Source organism: Leiobunum rupestre, chromosome 8 (assembly GCF_980474605.1).
Source record: "Leiobunum rupestre chromosome 8, qqLeiRupe1.1.hap1, whole genome shotgun sequence".
Classification (NCBI taxonomy): Eukaryota; Metazoa; Arthropoda; class Arachnida; order Opiliones; family Sclerosomatidae; genus Leiobunum; species Leiobunum rupestre.
The window spans coordinates 29,130,897-29,149,612 of record NC_143391.1 but is presented as its reverse complement, the minus strand read 5'-3'; the positions used below and the strand labels follow the sequence as shown (position 1 = coordinate 29,149,612).

General features: G+C 41.3%; 1 protein-coding gene across 1 annotated transcript; it reads left to right on the top strand.

The window, feature by feature from the left end:
• Positions 1-611: 611 nt before the first annotated feature.
• On the top strand, positions 612-18,439 carry LOC149933051 (uncharacterized). The gene is made up of 4 exons (XM_090155573.1): positions 612-1,646; positions 14,522-14,613; positions 17,196-17,445; positions 17,779-18,439. The coding sequence occupies exons 1-4, from the start codon at positions 851-853 to the stop codon at positions 18,192-18,194; spliced, it is 1,554 nt and encodes a 517-aa protein (XP_090011699.1). The 5' UTR covers positions 612-850; the 3' UTR covers positions 18,195-18,439.
• Positions 18,440-18,716: the final 277 nt, after the last annotated feature.

Genomic DNA, 18,716 nt, shown 5'->3' with positions numbered 1-18,716 from the left:
AATATTTCGAAATTGTTTGAAATAAATAATGAAGGGCATTATAATTACCTGAATTAATGGCTTTAAAAGTCGCATGATGACGTATCGCCTAAGGTTGTGCCTCGGGTAGCAGTCTAGCTGATTATATGTTACATATGGTAATATGAATAAAATGAAATATTGCGAAGGAAAATTTGATTGGCAAAGTCGGGTATGCATAAATGAACGTTTTCTTACGTAGGAAGGGGGGAGGCGGGAGGCGGGGATTGGTACGTGATGTTTACTTCGTACCGCGGCACAGTGGCGTGTAGGATCGCTCTTGTAAAGCCAGCTTTTAGGAATAATCGCGTTTGAACGTACGTGATAGGGGGAAAATCTACAAAAACGAAACCGAAACAAATATGTCACAAACAGTGGCGCGAATGGAAAAAGCGAGCGGAGGTGGGTGGCGCTGCGGTCGCTGCGGCGGGGAGAGATTCGTCGAGAATGGAACGGAGGAAGCGGCTCCACTCGAGGCAGAGGCAGCACGGACGCGAGTCAGCCATCCTCCCGTTTCTCTATGAATCGCTCCTCGCGGCTTTATTCGATTGAGCAAATTGCTTCGGCCTTCAACGTTAAGCGCGTAACGTCTCCGCGTTCTTCGTCGGAATCTAGGAATGAGCTGACGTTTCGCACTGGCGGAAAACGCGAATACGTCGGGTCTAAATTATCTCTAAGAAGAACGTGACCATTTCCATTTTCGCGGAAAAGCGAGAGGAAGGAGAGGAGGGGGCGCCGCTGAATTCTTTCGGCTCCGGATGAAGTGGCCTTAGATATATAAACGCGGGAGCCCGCGCCTCTTCGATAAGAACTTCGGAGATCGCGATCAGTCATGAACGCCGCTCCGAATCAATTTCGCACGCGCGCCATATCAATACCCAACGCTTCGGGGACACCTTACTACCCGAAATATCCGTACGAGACATCGTCGGGGCACCCGTCCATGTCCAGCGGACGACGCCTTTCGCCGCCTTCGAACAAGATGACCTCCAACTCGGCCACTCGCACCCCGGAACAAAGAAGACGCAATTGGGCTTCGACCGCCGGAAACGGAAATGTCAGCCCTTCGCGTCAAACTCAAAGGCAAAGATCCTACTCTTTCCGAGCTCGGGGCAACAAGCCGCTCCAGAACCAGGCCGACGGCTTCCGACCCCGAGTGTCCACCATGCCCAGCGACGCCTTACGCCCCAAGCCGCGCGACTCGTTCTCGGGGTACCGATGGGGCCGCGAAGACAGCCTCAGTCCGAAGAATTCGTTGAGAAACAGCGTGGCCGACTGTCTCTTCTTCGGCGAAGACCGGGATTTCTACCTGCTGAGGAATTTTACCGTCACCCCGAAAGGAGACGTCATCAACAAGGGCGACTTGGTGCGTCAACGCTCCAGAAGCGCCACCAGCGTCACGACCTCTAACGGAGGGTCGCCGGGAACCTCACCGGCGACGTCCTGCTCCTCGTCGGGACTGGCGGTCGGTAGTCGGAAGGGCAGCGTCGTGGGTTACGACCGACCTCCTATTCGCAAACACCCGCCGTATCGCATCAGAATGCTGGGCGCTCTGGGGGTCGGCAAGTCAGCCTTGGTCTCGCAGTTCAAGACGTCGGAGTTCATGAACGCCTACGAATGGTCCCAAGGTAGGTCCCCGAAATACTCATTTATCTTAGGCTTTACAAACGCGATAAGTTTCAAAGCCGGCACTCGTCACGAGATCTTTCGCCGTAAACCCTTTCTCGGAAAAGGTCGAGAAGCCCTAGAACCGAGTTCCATTTATTTCGAATGGGCTTTTCCGAATATCTACTTTTAATTCTTAGATACGCGTATAAAATTGATCGAAATAATTTCAGTATAACCGTCTCCTTTCTCGAAATAAATTCCTTTCTTAATCAAATTTACAAGAAAAATGTCACGTTCTTTAATCGAATAAAGTCGAACGAATCATTAGAGGGAATTCTGAAAAGTAAGAGTTTTAAGCGAAGGGAATAGCGAAATTGGTCGGAAATTAGAAGAGAGCTTGAATCGGGAAAAGCCAGGTTCAGTGAAAGAAACGAGACCCGCATTTTCTGGCTTCGGGGACTCAGGGCCACGAGTTAATGTCGAGTTTCATTCGCTTTGTTTACAAAGTAACCTCGCGCGGTTAGGTCAGCCCGTCCTACAAACTGCGTTAGTGGAAATCCGAACCCGCTTAATCCTATATCAATTTATACCGATGCCTCGACAAAAATGCGAGGTTTAGTAATTAAGTCGCTATCCTCCAGGTGATGTCCTTCCCTATAAAAATCCAAAGAATTCCAATCGACGGAACAAATTTAGTCCGTGGGGAACGCTTTTCTTTTGGAATCAATAATTCAGTCCCTAAGTAAAAATGACGGATTCGAAATTGGGTAATTCGTTAGAAAGCTTTTGGAGCGCGAAAATGAAACTCAACAGAATTTTTAGTTTTCGTAAATTTAACTCCCTCGTCAAAACCTCGAAATGAAAGAGAGGTAGTATATTAATTTAGTTTGTATAATGAAAATGTATGCTCTTGACGCGGGATAAAAGATTCTGGGGGATAATGGCGGAAAGGCGGCGACCAACCTTTGATGAATAGGCAGTGCCGTAAGTCCCCTCTCAACAGCCTCGCCAACCGAAAGAGTTTATTTCAGTCGAGGCTCCTTCCGAATTAGATGACGAAGAAATAATGGAAATTTACATCCCAAAATAGACAAACCAACTAGGATCTCACCTTCCCCCCATCCGTTCCCCTTTTGAAGTTGGCCCTTTGATAAATTGAGGGTGGACACGAAATTTCGCGTCCCAAATTTAATAAATCAGTTTTGAAAGGTGGCCGACACCTTTTCAAATATGACCCAGTTACGGAGACTATATACTATACTAAGAAATTAAAAATACGTAAATGATTCAACTAGAGTTGTTAATTAAAATTAAATGTGGAAAAATTTCCGCAAATCGGAAAAATAAAAATTGAAACAAATGTTACTTTTTAAGGGTTTTAATACTAAACTAGTCCAGAGGTTTAGTTTTACTTTTAGATTCGACAAAATGAGTCGAAAATGCGGCGAATTTTAAATTTGCGAACAATTTTAGGCTAATCATGGAATGAAAACCAAGGTATTATGTCTGTTGTTCTTGATGAATTGAGAAATAATTTGAATTGAGAAATAATTTGAATTGAGAAATAATTTGAATTGAGAAATAATTTGAATTGAGAAATAATTTGAATTGAAATTAATCTTAATTAAATTCAATTATCAATTAATAATAAAATTTAATTGCAGTTTCTCTGATTTGAAATTTCTAGAGAATCTACTTTCGTACATTTTCATTTAAATCAATGATTTAAAAAAATCATCGATTTAAAACAATATTGACTTACTAAACCTATTCGCGGATGGTGAGAACTTGGCGTTCGTTGGAACGTGTTTTACTATCATGGTCTAAAATTTATATTATAAATACCTTTACGATAAAGATGGTAGACTGTTCAAACTTAGCGTGCAATGCGGGGAAAGCGATTACTAAGCAAATTGAAGGCGCTCGCTCGTTTAAAGCTAGAAGCTGTGGTAAAGCGGGTTCCGCACTTAAGGGCTTTCTTATAAGCGCCACAAGGAAGCGCCTCACGGAGCAGTCCATATCGCGGGGGAGTACGCGCCGAGTGAGAAAAGATCGGAAAATAATCATCTCAGCAGTGTTGATAAGGCGGCTGGGCTATTCGAAAAGATATTTCCCAAAGGGATACCGTTTAAGGCGTTCAAATATCCTGGAAAATGTTGCAGGCTGAAAAATTGGATGTAATTTCGGCCAGATGATGCGGCGTAGACGATACCGGGATGTGGGAGGATGAACCGAAGCGAGCTAGGATGCTATTTTCCCTTTTCTCTCTCTTTCTCTGCGTAGTTCTTCTAATTTCCGGAAATAAACGGTGGATTCGAAATATCCTCTCTGGGAATTGCCTGGATGGAATAAACAAAAAATACGGAGGTATTCTCGGCTAATGAAAAGATCATTTCTATAGCATTTTCTTTTTCTAGGTGAAAGTCTGACATTAAAAGTGTGCGGTTCGTTTAACATATTCGCGATCGAAATGAGTCTAGGTCCAGGGGCGTAGGAACGTTCTAGAAGTTGGAGGGGGCAAAGAGAAACGAAAAGGGGTCTGAAGAATGGTTTTGAATTTTTAATGGAGTGTAGCTTCTTCGAATGCATGTGTACTTTTTACTACTGTGTAAATTGGAAAAGACTGAAATTTAAACACATTTGAGGTTCTATACGATTTATATGCTTTTAAAATGAGAATTTGAGCCTTTTGAAGATTTCAACTGACCGAAACGTTGGAGGGGGCAATAACATTAGTTGCCCCTCCCACCAAATTCTAGGGAGGGCCATTGCCCCCCTGCCCCCCTGGTTCCTACGCCCCTGTCTAGGTCGAGGGGTCACACTTGCCATTATTTTGTACGGGATTTCGTAGAGATTTTGGCGATTTTATCATTACTTTTTGAAGCGATTTGGGATTTCAATGTTAATTTACCAGTGGCGTCGCTAGGGTGTTTTAGGCGGCGCTTGAGCCACCTGTCAAATTTCTGAAGCGCCACCTAAAATTTCTGAGAAGCGCCACCTAAAATTCAAAATTTTTCCAATTCACTTGTCGAAAAGTTTCTTCGAACTTAAAAATGGGCATCAAAAATTTAATTTTTCATAGTCGGCCTCAATATTTCAACTTTAAAAACCTTTTTGGGAGCTCCCCCCTCCCCCATATCACTCACTATAGGATGCCCCTGACCAGTGCTAATGGCTTAAGCGCCACCAGTTTTGAAATCCTGGTGACGCCACTGTAATTTACCATAGAGAGAGTTGAAAGATTTGGCGATTTTAGACAAAGTACTGTACGGGATTTTGGTAAATGTCCGACCCCTCGGTCTAGGTGGCGTGACGGCGCTAGCTTCTCCGAGGTAGCGATTACGATCTAGTGTCTGCTACAGACAAATTAAAAAGTCATAAGAACGTTTTTTTCTTACAAAATCTTATCAAAATATAAGCAAAAGATCCAAAAAATATATTAAAATTCTAGTATCGTTATTTATAAAGTCAAACTTACGAATAACGATGAGGAAAAACTAATGGCGCCTGCTTTAGCCTCTACCTATCTAAGTTTCAATGGCGAACCAAAGGGTGCCCCCTTTAAGGCAGGGGCGTATGAACCATGGGGGACCGGGGGGAAATGCCCCTCCCTAGAATTTTTCTGGAGGGGCCACTAATGTTTTTGCCCCCTCCAACTTTTTGATCAGTTGAAATCTTCAAAAGGCTCAAATTCTAATTTTAAAAGCATATAAAGCTTATAGAACCTCAACTGTGTTTAAATTTCAGTCTTTTCCCGCCAATTTACATAGTAGTAAACAGTACACATGCATTCGAAGAAGCTAAGCTCCATTAAAAATTCAAAACCATTCTCCAGACCCCTTTTCGTTTCTCTTTGCCCCCTCCAACTTCTAGAACGTTCATGCGCCCCTGCTTTAAGGGGATGTTTTTGGTACATTTTACACCGCATTCAAATTTTACGACTTTTACACGTTGTCCCTAATCTTCTATAGAGATTATCTGGATATTTGAAGCAAAGTTACATTTTACCTTTAACCTTAGTAAAGCGCTGGCCATCAAATTCAAATTAGATTTGCGTATTTTAGTAAGAACACACGGAGATCTCAAATATTATATTTTATAACGAAAGTTTACGCCGGTTAACGGCGAATATGCGGAAAGAATCCTGTTTACCTCGTGATGCCCGGAAGAAAAACCACGCCCCTTTCCCTTTCTTCGTGTAATCTTTCCCCCGTTCTCCTGGTAACGCGGAATGACATTCCGGTACAACCGCAGGATCACTTCGTGTAGGCGGAGAATATCTCCCGGGATTCATTAAAACAGGGGCTCTAGTTGCGGCTACATATTGTCTCTTAAGCCGATTGAATTATTATTATTATCTTATTACACTTCAATCCTCTGTCTCTTTAGAACTTCCTAAAATCCCCTGACCCGCAGCAACCATCCGAGATAGAATTTATTGTGATTTCCAGCAAGCGGAAAATAGCAAAGACGATCTTATTGGTGTATGTTTATTTTAAAAAGGGACTGAAAAGTGCCGCGTGTGAATTACTTTCCGCGAATTTGAAAGCATTCTGCTTTGTTTATTCTGTCTCTGTGTACGGAGGGTAACCCTGGCAATCTCCAAACATTATTCGCCTTAAAAGGAAAGATACGCTTTACGACTAACAAACGCCATTAAAGCCCCATTTTCATGCTCGCTGGTAGCGGATAAAAATCGTCAAAATTCGCTTCCGCGACTCGCAAGCGTGAAAATAAAGCTAAAATATCTGTTTCAAAAGGATCGACGCGGAAAGTGAAAAAGTGTATAGCTGAAGCGGATTTGGTCGATTTTTACCCGCTACCAGCGAGCATGAAAATGGGGCTTTAAACGAGCCACCAACGCGAAATTATATACTCCATTCGGGACGCGCTAACGTGCTAAGTAATTACCCAAGTCGTCTTTAACGGATTAAAATCAGCGCCTAGACGCTACTCCGGAACGGAGGAATCGTACATTTTGACTCCCTCGATAAGAGGTGAAGGCGGGGACCAAATGAGGGGCTTAGCAGTTACCACCTTTGCCACCAGACGCGTCTATTCAACGCGCCAAAGCTATCGTAAAAGGTGATCTTTAAAGACTCCCAAACATCCGAGTGTCTTTCCAATTACTTTTCATCATGGACCTACTACCCCGAAAGACTGTGTTAGTAGATCAAGTGGGCGCCCTAAATTGTCAAATTGGGCGTCGTGCTACGTAGGGACATCAAAATGAGTTTAATTTCGCGTGGTATTAAACCCATTAAGCCTTCGAAAATAATTATTGTAAGAAAGAATATTTAAAAACATTGCAAAAAGTAATAATTGTGTTCAGGGCCGTTTTAACCTTTCCGTAGGCCTTAGGCAATAATCTCTCAATTACCGGCTTTTCGGACCTTCGTAGGCCCTATTATATGGAATCGTAGGCCTTATTGTATCCTAAAATTTTCGTAGGCCTTAGGCACTTTGCCTAGTCTGCCTTATGGATAAGGCGGCCCTGATTGTGTTAAAGCGGTCACTTCAAATCTAAGATGGTAAGAAATCACGAGGTTTAAGAAATGTCAAAAACGAGAAGCTAAGAGTAAGCTTGGCTCAGTCGACAGTTTTTATAAGCATTAAATGCGAACGGTCAAGCTTTAACCAGTTAGATAGCAATATAGCCCATTAAAAACTAAAATTTATGGCGAAAACCGCGTCAAAAAATATTGAGTGGTTAATTTTTAATAAAATAAAGAAATTTCGGGATATCGAAAAGCGCGCGTCCGCCGCGACACCTGGTGAGAAGTCGGTGAGACAGAGAAACAACGTAAAAGCGCGCGCTGCTGAAGACGCGAAAAATTTGTTTCGTACGCGCGGTGCGTTCCAGTTATAAGCGACCTAAGCCTAAATTGCGCGATTTTAAAAGTTGGGATATTTCGCAAATCGCTCATACGGGGTTAGGGGCGCTGGCGGCAGCCCCTAAGATGGCGGCGAAAGTTCAAACCCAAACACCTGGCGTTATTTTTCGTTTCAACTTTTTGGGCCAAAAGCTATTTTTTCAAGACAAAAAAAGGTACGTGTTAGTATATTGAACGTCTTGTTAATCTTTTGATACGGAAATAAGGCCATATTTGGAAAAGCTTGGCCGTTCCCCTTTAAGCACCATAACTATCTCCATCCCTATTTTAAAATCGTTAAGTAGCGTTAAAAAAATAGGGCGTATCGAGTCCCTTTTCTGTCTTAGTTTGTTCACGGATAGGACGAGTACTGTGTAATTCATCTTTTCTGTAATAGAACGGTACGTCAACTCGCGTTTTATGTCGCTATATCACGGTATCTAATACTCCATCACGCGAAGAGAGCGGCCGACATCGCGATAGAACGGAAGAAAATTGCACGACCAGGAATTAAGAGTTCAAACAACGACTCCCTTTTCCTTTCGCCCACAGTCACACTCTTTCTTTTAACCGAGAAAAAACGAAAAATGATACAACTGAGAATTTAGCTTTTTTTTTCGCAGAAGAGAAAAAAAAGTTGCTGTTTACTTTCCAAAAGGTTCAGCGAAAACAGACGTACAAAAACCATTATTTTTATATCGAACGTCTAATATAAAAAATAGGATGTCAACGGGAGATCTTTTTTCACAGCGTTGTTATACCTAGCCTTCAATTTTTTATTGTTCCGTAACTGAAAATGAAAACATCGCTGGTTGTTTCCGTTTCAAAAAAAATATCCGAAAATAATATTTTTTTTGAACGCGGCTTAGAGACTGACATACTTAGTTGGAGTGGAGAGTGAACCAAAAAATAACATACCTAATCCACATCATTATTGTCTTAATTAAAAATAACGCGCCTACAGTTTGTTATTTCCTTATCCTCTTTATTCCCGAAGAACGAAACAAGTAATGACGCGTTGGGGATTACGCTGTCACCCCACCCCACCCCACCCCACCCCACCCCACCCCACCCCACCCCACCCCCGGATCCCTTACGTACTTAGTTGAATAAAAGAGTCAGGTAACGGCGTGGCCGAAGATTGGGGTGAAGGTAAAAGCTACATTCGGGGAAACCATTATTTAAAGCTAACCACATCCGTGGTCTAGATGGGCTCATTGCTTTATGTAAGTAATTTTCTAACTTCCCATCTCATATCCGGGTTCTGACGTCAAAAAAGGATTATCCGGTCTTAGGTCCCTGTGTACGCTTTCCAGATCCTCTCGCTTCCTATCGGAATAATATCGTACCTCCGCTATCACTTGAACGTTCTTAATCCGGTAATTCTAAATCATATATGCGAATATAGTCTCTCGTAGAAGTGTTCCGAACAGAAAGCTTCGAACCGTTGAAAATATGACGCAATCGCAACGGTAAACGGATAGCGGAAATTTTATTCCAATTAGAATTATCGCTGAGGTTCTAACAGGGTTCGTACACGACCTGGAATACCTGGAAAGCCTGGAAAAGTCAGGGAATTTGAAAATGTTTCCAAAAGGTCAGGGAATTGGAAAATATTTCCCAATGGTCAGGGAATAGTCAGGGAAATTTAAATTGGTCCAAAATAGTAAGGGAAATTTAAAATGGTCCAAAATAGTAAGGGAAATTTAAAATGACCCCAAAAACAAATCCGGCAAACAAATTTTTGAAAAATGTATTAAAAATACATAATTAACATTTTTCAAGATTTTACCTCAAAACATAAATTTATTCTACCAAAATGGTCAGGGAAATTTGGCAATTTATTCTGGGAAAACCTGGAAATGTCAGGGAATTTAATTCCTGACATTTGTACGAACCCTGTCTAAGGTCACAATAAAATGCACGACTTTTGACGGGTTGCTTTCTCCTTGTGTGGGCAGTGCTGTGTTTGTTGCTCCTGCTGTTTATATTATAGTGCTTTTTGAACTCATGGAAACTTTTCTCCTGTACGATATGCAACTAGTATTTCCTTTTAACCAGGTAGCTTCTTTTGACATATTAATTAAGGATTAGCAAAAACCTGACGTTCTGTTTACAGGTGAAAATTTCCATTATTTCAACAAGCACCAAATAAACAGTAACTTGCAGGACCTGGCTCTCGGATACATTACCCCTTGGCGATTTCCTTGAAGATGTTTATTTACACAGCTGATTTTCCATGCAGTGTTGACATCTGTACAAGAACGACCTGAAATAAACAAATTAAAAAAGACCCCCCCCCCCGACGACGACGCGAAACTTTCATCACAATCATGGCGACTCCCATTTTCAACGATCCCATTAATTTTAACACCGCTTTTACCTCTCGAGAAACGCCAAAAAAAAACCCATTTAGGTCCACCAAAGTGCCAGACTTATTAATTTCCACGGACGATTGATTTAACAAATTTCTCAGAGCCGACGGTGTCAAAACCTACCTCACTTCGGTTTTTTTTAAAGCCATTCCCCGTGACAAAACGAGGCTTAAAGTTTCTTGTCTGCGTAATACCTCCTTGGTAATACATTATCTAGATCTAGACTTGCAGAAGACAACGCGTAATTCTTTCGCTCGATTACTGGCGATTCTGGAGACGGCTTCGTAGATCATGAAGGAATGGACAGTTGAAAAATTATAGGCAAATTTCAGAAAATAGAAACCAATTATAAGTAAATCAAAATGTAATCTTTCTTCGAACTAAGCCATCCCAAAAACAGACTAATTAAAACAGAAGTCTATAATATAGCGCCTTCGTGGGGGTATTATCAAAGCTACGTCAAATCGAGTTACAAAAGAGCTCCATCTTCATGGTACTATAACAGCGGCGGACGAATACTGATTTATTTACGCATTGCGCGATGATCTATTCGCTTTTGGAGAAATGCGGGATGCGGGTTCAAAGTTCAAACCGGCTCTGACGATACTGAGCATTTTTCATTTTCGTTTTTAAAAGTTCTTCAAAACTTTATTTTTGTGATACGATTATAATTATAATTATGTACATTGTAACGTCTTTGGAATTTTCAATTTTCTATAATTAAAATTTTTTATCTAGAAAACGTTCCGCTGTCAGCCTGTCACGGCACGAGCCCGCACCAATCCGTTAGGCAAACCAAGGAGGATAGGAAGGGAGGCGAAGTAGGAAAGATGAACACGCCAGCATCCTTGTAAGAAGTTTAGCGCGAACTCGGCGGGAAAATTTCGGAAAAATGGCGGCAACACGTAGCGTAGCGGCCGCCATTTTTTCCGAAATTTTCCCGCCGAGCGCGCGCTAAGCTTGTTACAAGGATGTTAGCGCGTTCTACTTCGCCTCCCTTCCTATCCTCCTTGGGCAAACGTTTAATGTACGACTACAACTTACAACGCTAGATGTCGCCACTGCGGCTAAACAAAAAGAACTGCTTTTTCAACGACTTCGTATTTGTTGCAGTTTTTATCTTTAGAGATATATTTTATGATGAAACTCTATTGTTCGATATTTTTCACATGGCGACTTTTGTAAACTGCCTTTGAACATAAGTATAAAAATGTTTTAACCCAGTAGTGCTTTTCCACGGATTTATTGACCAAAACGCGATTTCAAGGAGGATTAAAGAAAATCAGGGATGTCTGGGATAATCCACGGACTTGGTGGGACCTTTTGGTAGATAAATGAAAATAGATACGTAATCCGTTGAATATTCGCGCTTCACTAAACAAAGCTTTACATAACACTCGGAATTAATAAGCAGACGAAGTTAAACCTCGTTTTGCGCCAATTAAACTGGGTTTAAATCCCCATTTTCTCGAGATGTAGTCGAAAACAGCCTAAAATAGTCATCAAGACGAGTGTTTTTCTCCAATCGAGATAAAACCGTGTACGTGCCTGAGCGAGAATTAAGAAGCTTAAAGACGTATCTTGGACCATCAGAAGTTTATATATTCGGGCGTGAAAACATCCCTCCCCCGCCTTTAAAGTGATAAATTGGTCCATTTTAACTCGCTATTACCCCGTACTAAGACTGAAGTTATTTGAAATGCCCTACTTTACAAGCGCGCTGGTTTCGGGTAATGGGTTTCCTATAAAAGTTTACCTTCTTTATTTTGGGTTTTAAATTTTTTGGGAAGCAAATATATATGGGCCAGGATGTAAAACAGTTCCCCCTCTTCCTCCATTTTGTTTGATTTCTTTACGAGGGGGTGGATGGTCTGGGGAAGATGCTACGAGAGAGAGAGAGAGATGGGAGTGTTTCCATAGAAACCATCTCCGGCAGCTTGCGGAGATCGCCTATGTTAGTCAGAGCTCAACTGAAAGGTTTAGTCAACGCGTCCAGAGCTATACCGTACCTTTTCTCCTAGTTTTAAATGAGTTACCAGCTGAATAAGTCAAGTTATACGACGCTACCACGTTCTTTGTCGCGAACAAGAATTCGATAATATAACGCCAAATGCGTTTGAGAGATTCTGGGGATCACCTCGTCAACATTTTTCCGGGACTATACCACAAATTACAATAATAATGCAAAGGAGAAGCCAAATAATTATTTTGAGGGCATTTGGAAAAAAAAAATCGTACGCATTTAGGCGTTCTTAGCCCGATATTAGACAGTTAAGCTTTCACGATACTTTCTATAATTTCGATTCTAAAAATCGTAATGCAAGTATCTTTTGAAAATATTTAAGGAAAATGTCGTTTACTATGTATATATATAAAAATTGAGCCAGAATTTCGGCTACGAATTTCGCGATTGTAAAATGCTCGTGAATGCGTGCATAAGCAATCCAATATTACCACTTGAGCCTCGCTGAAATGTAGCGAACGTCGGTTTTGAAAATCTCCTTTACTCTGGCCCTTTCAGAAGCGTTTGTATTGACTATTTTTTGTACTAGGGATTAACGTTGCGTAACTTACGAGCTATGGTAAAACGCCGCTGAAAAGAAGCGTAACCCAAAAGCCCATAGTGATAAATTTACGATGCAAAAGCGACGTACACCTACGCGACGATGCCTTTAGAATAAAGCAACCGTACTAAATTAGGATGAAAGTAAATGGAAAAAACCCGATAGAATATTGGAGCGTGCCAAAAAAAGCCAATTTGCCTAATGAGTGTCTTACAAACCAATTACTCGTTATTCGTGAAAAAACTGCTTCGACTTATTGGCTTCCTCGTTACGTAACGAGGGAATTTCTAGGAGAGGGGGGGAATACTAAAAACAAGTCTTCGTGACTTTCCCTCGATAACACTAATATCGTCAGTAAATTTCATCCATTTTTATCTCCCGAGACATTTTAGGGAATATCCCATTAAAATATTTTATCATCCGACGTGGGTGGACGAAAGTTAAGCGAATTAACATTGTTAGGCTTTGCCGCGGAAGGAAAAATTCCGTAGTAGGTCAATTCAAATTGCATTTTCCACCGCGGCATACATTAACAGTGATATATGGGGGGCATTGTTATCGGATCCGCTAATAAAGGCCGCCCGCTGGCCGCTTATCTCAGCGGCGTCTTTTACGGCAGTCAGTGACCTCCAATCGACGGACGCGCCAAAACCCCAAATCAAAATTAGCAGCGTCCCTCCGCTTAGGTCAATTCGAGCGCGACGGGGAAGCCTATATTTAGGTTTTCGTAATTAGGGGACGTAGTTTGTTTGACCCGGATTCGACTAACGATTAAAAGCGATCGACGCGCGGGGTTTGTTTTGATCTAACATTGCCCCTCACTTTTTAACCCACTCAATCGGATGAGGGTATCAAATGACCCGGAAAGAGTGGAAGGTTGCGCTTAAGTCCACTATGTTCCTTCTCCTTCGCGAGCATCCAATATTTATCCTGGTTGATCTGCTCCTGGAAGACCTCTTCCTCGCTCTTCAGAAAATCAATTAAATCTCATCCGTTCCCTTCTGCTTCTACCCACATTCTCGGAAAGACACACTCACACACACACACACACACACCATCACACACACACACACACACACACACCATCACACACACACACACACACACACACACCATCACCCACACACACACCATCACCCACACACACACCATCACACACACACACACACACACACACACACATATATATATATATATATATATATATATATATATGGATTTATATATGAGATATATATATACCTTTTTGAAATTTTTATTAGATTTATGTGCTAAGCTAAGAACTATTTTCTTGGCCTAGCAACAACATTCTCGTCTTAGAAAAATAAATAATTAAAGAATGAGGTCACACAGTCGCGATGTTGAACTTGCTCTTGACTGGCTAGTCTAGTATACTCCGGTTACCAAGTGCCAGTTCACGCTTTGTGAACGTTTGAAAGGACTGAGCTACGCTGTTTTGACCACGCAATCAGTTTTCGTTGCTTCGGGTCTCGGAAAATGTTCTTTTATTCAAGAGTCGCGAGGAAACAAGTTGATAAGGAGGGACCCACTCGCGCCTCGATCTTTCTCTACGATCTAATAGAAAATCGAAGTTTCTACGGACTGAGGGGTTGTATTTGATTCGCGGATAGCGCCACCATATTTTAACCCTCAACTTCAAATGGGTCCCTTCGCTTTTGCCATACCAAGGTTCAATTTCAATAGCGGAACAGCGCGAGTTATTCCAAATTGGATTTAAAATCTGAATAAGCGCGGGGCTCTCAGAGTATCGAAAGTTCACGACCCAAGTGTATAGTCGAGGTAGAAGAAAATAAAGTTCTCATAAATGGATTTTGATTTCGTGGACTAAAATAAATAAAGAAATCAGAAATCGATTTTCTTTTACCTAGCTAGCTGTAGTGTTATCAGACTGATTCAATTTTCGATTATATTAGAGTATTTTTATGAATTACGCGTCCGAAGGCGTTTCTAGGCGCCTGGAATAAAGTTTTTATTATATTTAATAAAGTGTTACTAAAATTATTATCTAAATTTCGAATTTTATCGTTATTATTTTCTCTTTGTTGACATAATATAATATCAGACGAGGATATCGAGAAGATCGTTTCCGTGTTGTTGGACGGCGAAGAATTCGAGCTGACCTTTATCGACCATCCCATCTCGGCGGACTTACAGGTGAGTCAACCACGCTATACTGTCCCAGGGAGAGCGGTTGGACGCAATACCGACTGACCGTACGAGTTTAAAGACGGGGAAATTGTACCATCTACAGCATCACGCCTTTGGCAAACAGCTGCTCTCGAGACGGAGAAGCGGCCCCCGGTGAAATATATTAGGCCTTTGAAATTCACGGGCCTTTATTAGCTCCACCACCTTTAATTAAGTCTCGTTTAAATCCTACGCCGTTCCTAGAAATCCCCGTTTTAATAGCGTTAGGCCTTAATTTAATTAAACTCAAAGGTCAGTCCGCTCCAGTATTATAGCCTCCGCGATACTTGCCGATTTAACTACCAGGAAACGAGGTGTAAATACCGGTAATTATTAGTAGAAATTGAAAAATAAACTTGTCTAGATATTAGATTTAGATCCGGATCGTATTATTTGTACGATAATTGAACCCATAGTACAATATACTATCCGAAAGCTGGATCGTACGGCAAAAACACGATCTTAGGATAATAGGTGGTTTCTTTTCACTTGTTCCGTAATTTCGGAGTAGGGTAAGAAGAGTAACGCTATGACGTCATTTTACTCCGATTCTGTGCAGTGGCGAATAGTTATACTAGCAGTAAAAACGTTCTTTCAAAATGGGGCTGCCTGTGGCCTTTTAACAGATAAATTCTGGCTAGCAAACGCCGAAATCCGATTTACTCCCTTACACCTCCTTTTCAGAAGGTGGTTTCTTTTCGCCGGTTCTCGGACTAAAAGTGTACTCTTTTTATCCTAAAACGTTTCATCAGGGTTGTTGATTTTTTTTTTTTAAATCAAAAAACATCGATTTTTTTTATTTTAATCAGATTTTTTTGATTTTAATCTATTTTTTTATTTTTTTATTAATTTTTAGGTTTTTGTCACTTATTAAAAGCAATATATAAGCTTATTGATATAATTATTATTTTTGTATAAATAATATTCAATAGTAGACAGTTTTATCATGTCAAAAAATATTTATTCCAAGAAATAAGTATATTTGTATCACAGGAGTAACCTTGAAGTAAAACTAAACAGTGTGAGAAATAAAACACTGTCACAGGCCAATCGCCTGTTTAAAAATTAAATGCCTGGGGTGTTAGTGGCCCTGGTGAAAACTTAATTAATTCAAAGTTTTTCCCTTCAAGATTTATAGTTCTTTATTTAACACTCCAAAATTTTGAAATACCCATAATAACTAACCTATTAAGCCTATACCCTAGCACATATTGTCAAGAGTAGATAATTTGACCATAAATTATGAAAGCCTGATTTTGAAGGTTAAAAATGGTAAATGGCCAGTGGCCAGTTTTTAATTAAACTCCCTAGGCTCTACTGGCCACAGGTCCAGTTTAAAACAATTCCTTATTTCTCAGCCTCCGAGAGTCCATTATTTTCAAAACACCAAAAATGAGGTGGGGAAGGGATCGTGGTAGTGATAGGTAATAGTGTAATATAATGACAAAACAGGTCTAAAATATAATAATTCAATAGTAAATCTCTCATCTATGGAAAGTTAATACCTTTTAAACAATCTTTTATAGGAACAGATTTAAATCAACGATTTTTAAAAAAAAAATCATTTGATTAAAATCGCTGATTTAAATCAACTTGATTTTAATCAAACAACCCTGCGTTTCATTCGCCTGTTCCGGGGATGCTAATTACTCTGCCATATAAACTATTCGCTTGTTCCGGAGTAATATCGTTACTCCTTTTACTCCTTCTGAAAAGGAGGTGTAAAGGAGTAAATCGGATTTTGTCGTCTGCTAGCCAGAATTTATCTGCTAAAACGACCACAGGCAGCCATTTTGGAAAAACTTTTTACTCCGACTCAAACTATTCGCCACCGCAGAATCGGAGTAAAATGACGTCGTAGCCTTACTCTTCTTACCCTATTCCGAAATTACGGAACAAGCGAAAAGAAACCACCTAGAAGGAGTAAAAAGATTAGCCCCTAATTACTCTGGAACAGGCGAATGAAACGTTTTAGGGTCAAAGGCTACGTGCAACGTGTTAGCAAGCGGACGCAAAACGGTGAAAAGCCCGTAATGCAGTCTGTCTCGTGAATAGCTCTCAGTAAAGCCTTTGCATGTAAAGAGTAGGAAATGTCACACTTATGTAGAATATTATTTACTTATGCTTTTACAAGTCTACGAGTGCGTGATAGAGTCGCGAGAGGAATATAGGTTTTTTCTAGCGCAAGTGCAAATCGCTCGGGCGAAGATTATACTATGACGTAAGAGCAACATTTCAACAAGTTAGGAAATACTACTTTTTATTTTATAGAATCAATTATTGACATACTTATAGTTATTATGTTACTTATGGTACGATCCAAATCAAAACTCTATACGAGAATCCAGCGCTTAGAATCTGGCAACCCTGAATATAGTGATCTCTTCTCATTTTAAACACCTTGGTGGGAAACGCGAATGAAAACAGTCTTTTAATGACCCCGCAAAATTCTCGGGAGTGAAGTGAAGGTGGCAAAACCACGGAGTAACTTGATACTAATTAGCGGTGTTTTCCTCCATCTTTTTTTTCCTAATGACCGCGTCATTTAGGACGATGGCAACGAGCGGAGGGACTGGGACCCCCTGAGACTGTCCCCGCCCGCCTGCGAGGGTGGCGCCGGAAACAACGGGAGTTCGGAGGCCTACCTGGTCGTCTATTCCGTGACGGACCGGGGCTCTTTCGAAAAAGCCATCGATCTATTATTCACCCTGCGAGAAAGAGCCAAAACGTTAACCCACGCCGTCATCCTGGTGGGAAATAAATCCGATTTGGTCCGTACCAGAGAAGTCTCCATCGAGGGTAAGCCCCGCCGATTCGTTACCCCTTTTCATAAACACGCGAGTACGGCTCGGAAAAGAAACCAAACGCGATTCCCTCCATCCTCTATCCGATTAAAACCTGGTTGTTCGTTGAAAGGCCCGACGATAGGTAACGTCCGCTCGCGTCGTACTGCAAGTTGACTGACCGGGAAATGGCGATAGAGAGAGAGGGGAAATCGCGTTTTCCTTCGTCCAAGTTATAAGATTGACTCCGTATATCGTATTCTAGATCTAATCCTAAGGGAAATTCCGACTAAAAGCATTTTTTTTCCATTCCCACCCCCCCTCCCCCTGTTTTTCCACCGATTTTCAGAAGGGAAATCGGTGGCGTGCACGTACGAGTGCAAATTCATCGAAACTTCGGCGGCCATCGGACATCGCGTGGATGAACTCTTAGTGGGGCTCCTGACCCAAATCCGACTCAAAGCGCGACAAATGTCCGAAATGGGCGTTTTCCGTCATCGGATCTCTTCGTTCGGGGGCTCCTCCACCACCAGCAACGCCACCCCGACGCCGGGCAGCCCAGCTCACCTTTGGTCCCCCCGCTCTTCCAACGCCTCGTCGACCACTTCCAGCACGGCCCTCTTTCATTTTTCGAGGCGACGGGCCCACCAGGGATCGCTCAGGTACGACCGGGCCCGCGCCAAGTGTCTTCTGGACCGACTGCTCTGCCGGGGAGAGACCGCCAGACACAAATCCAAGTCGTGCGACAATTTGTACGTTTTGTAAAAACCCTAGATATAGCCCGTGCAGTTTTACAAACCAACCTTTATTTTTCTTTTTGTAAATATATCATTTATACCGTCAGAATAAGAAGACATTGATAAAATATACGAAATTGAGACCTTTATACAACGATATCGGGGCCATATCATTTTACGGTTTAAAAATATCGAAAATACCATATACAAAAATAATACCCGCGTTCTTATATTAATACATTTTTACGAAAGGGGATATAAAGTATCTTTACAAAAAATATCGTCGTAACGATTCAATATAAATATATTTAGAGAAATTTGAGAGGATTTCCAAAGAATATACGGCGATTCTTATACATTTATTCCCTATAAAAAAACGTAACAATCTTAAATATTTATAGGACAAACATTTCGGTGGAAACTTCAAAAAGGGGAATATTTTTAAAAAGCTTTAAAAGAGGTTCTACAAACTATATACGTAAAAGACGTTTTGACCTACTCTTTCACTTTCATAAAAAGAAAAGAAATCGAATTAATTAAGGGAGCTCTA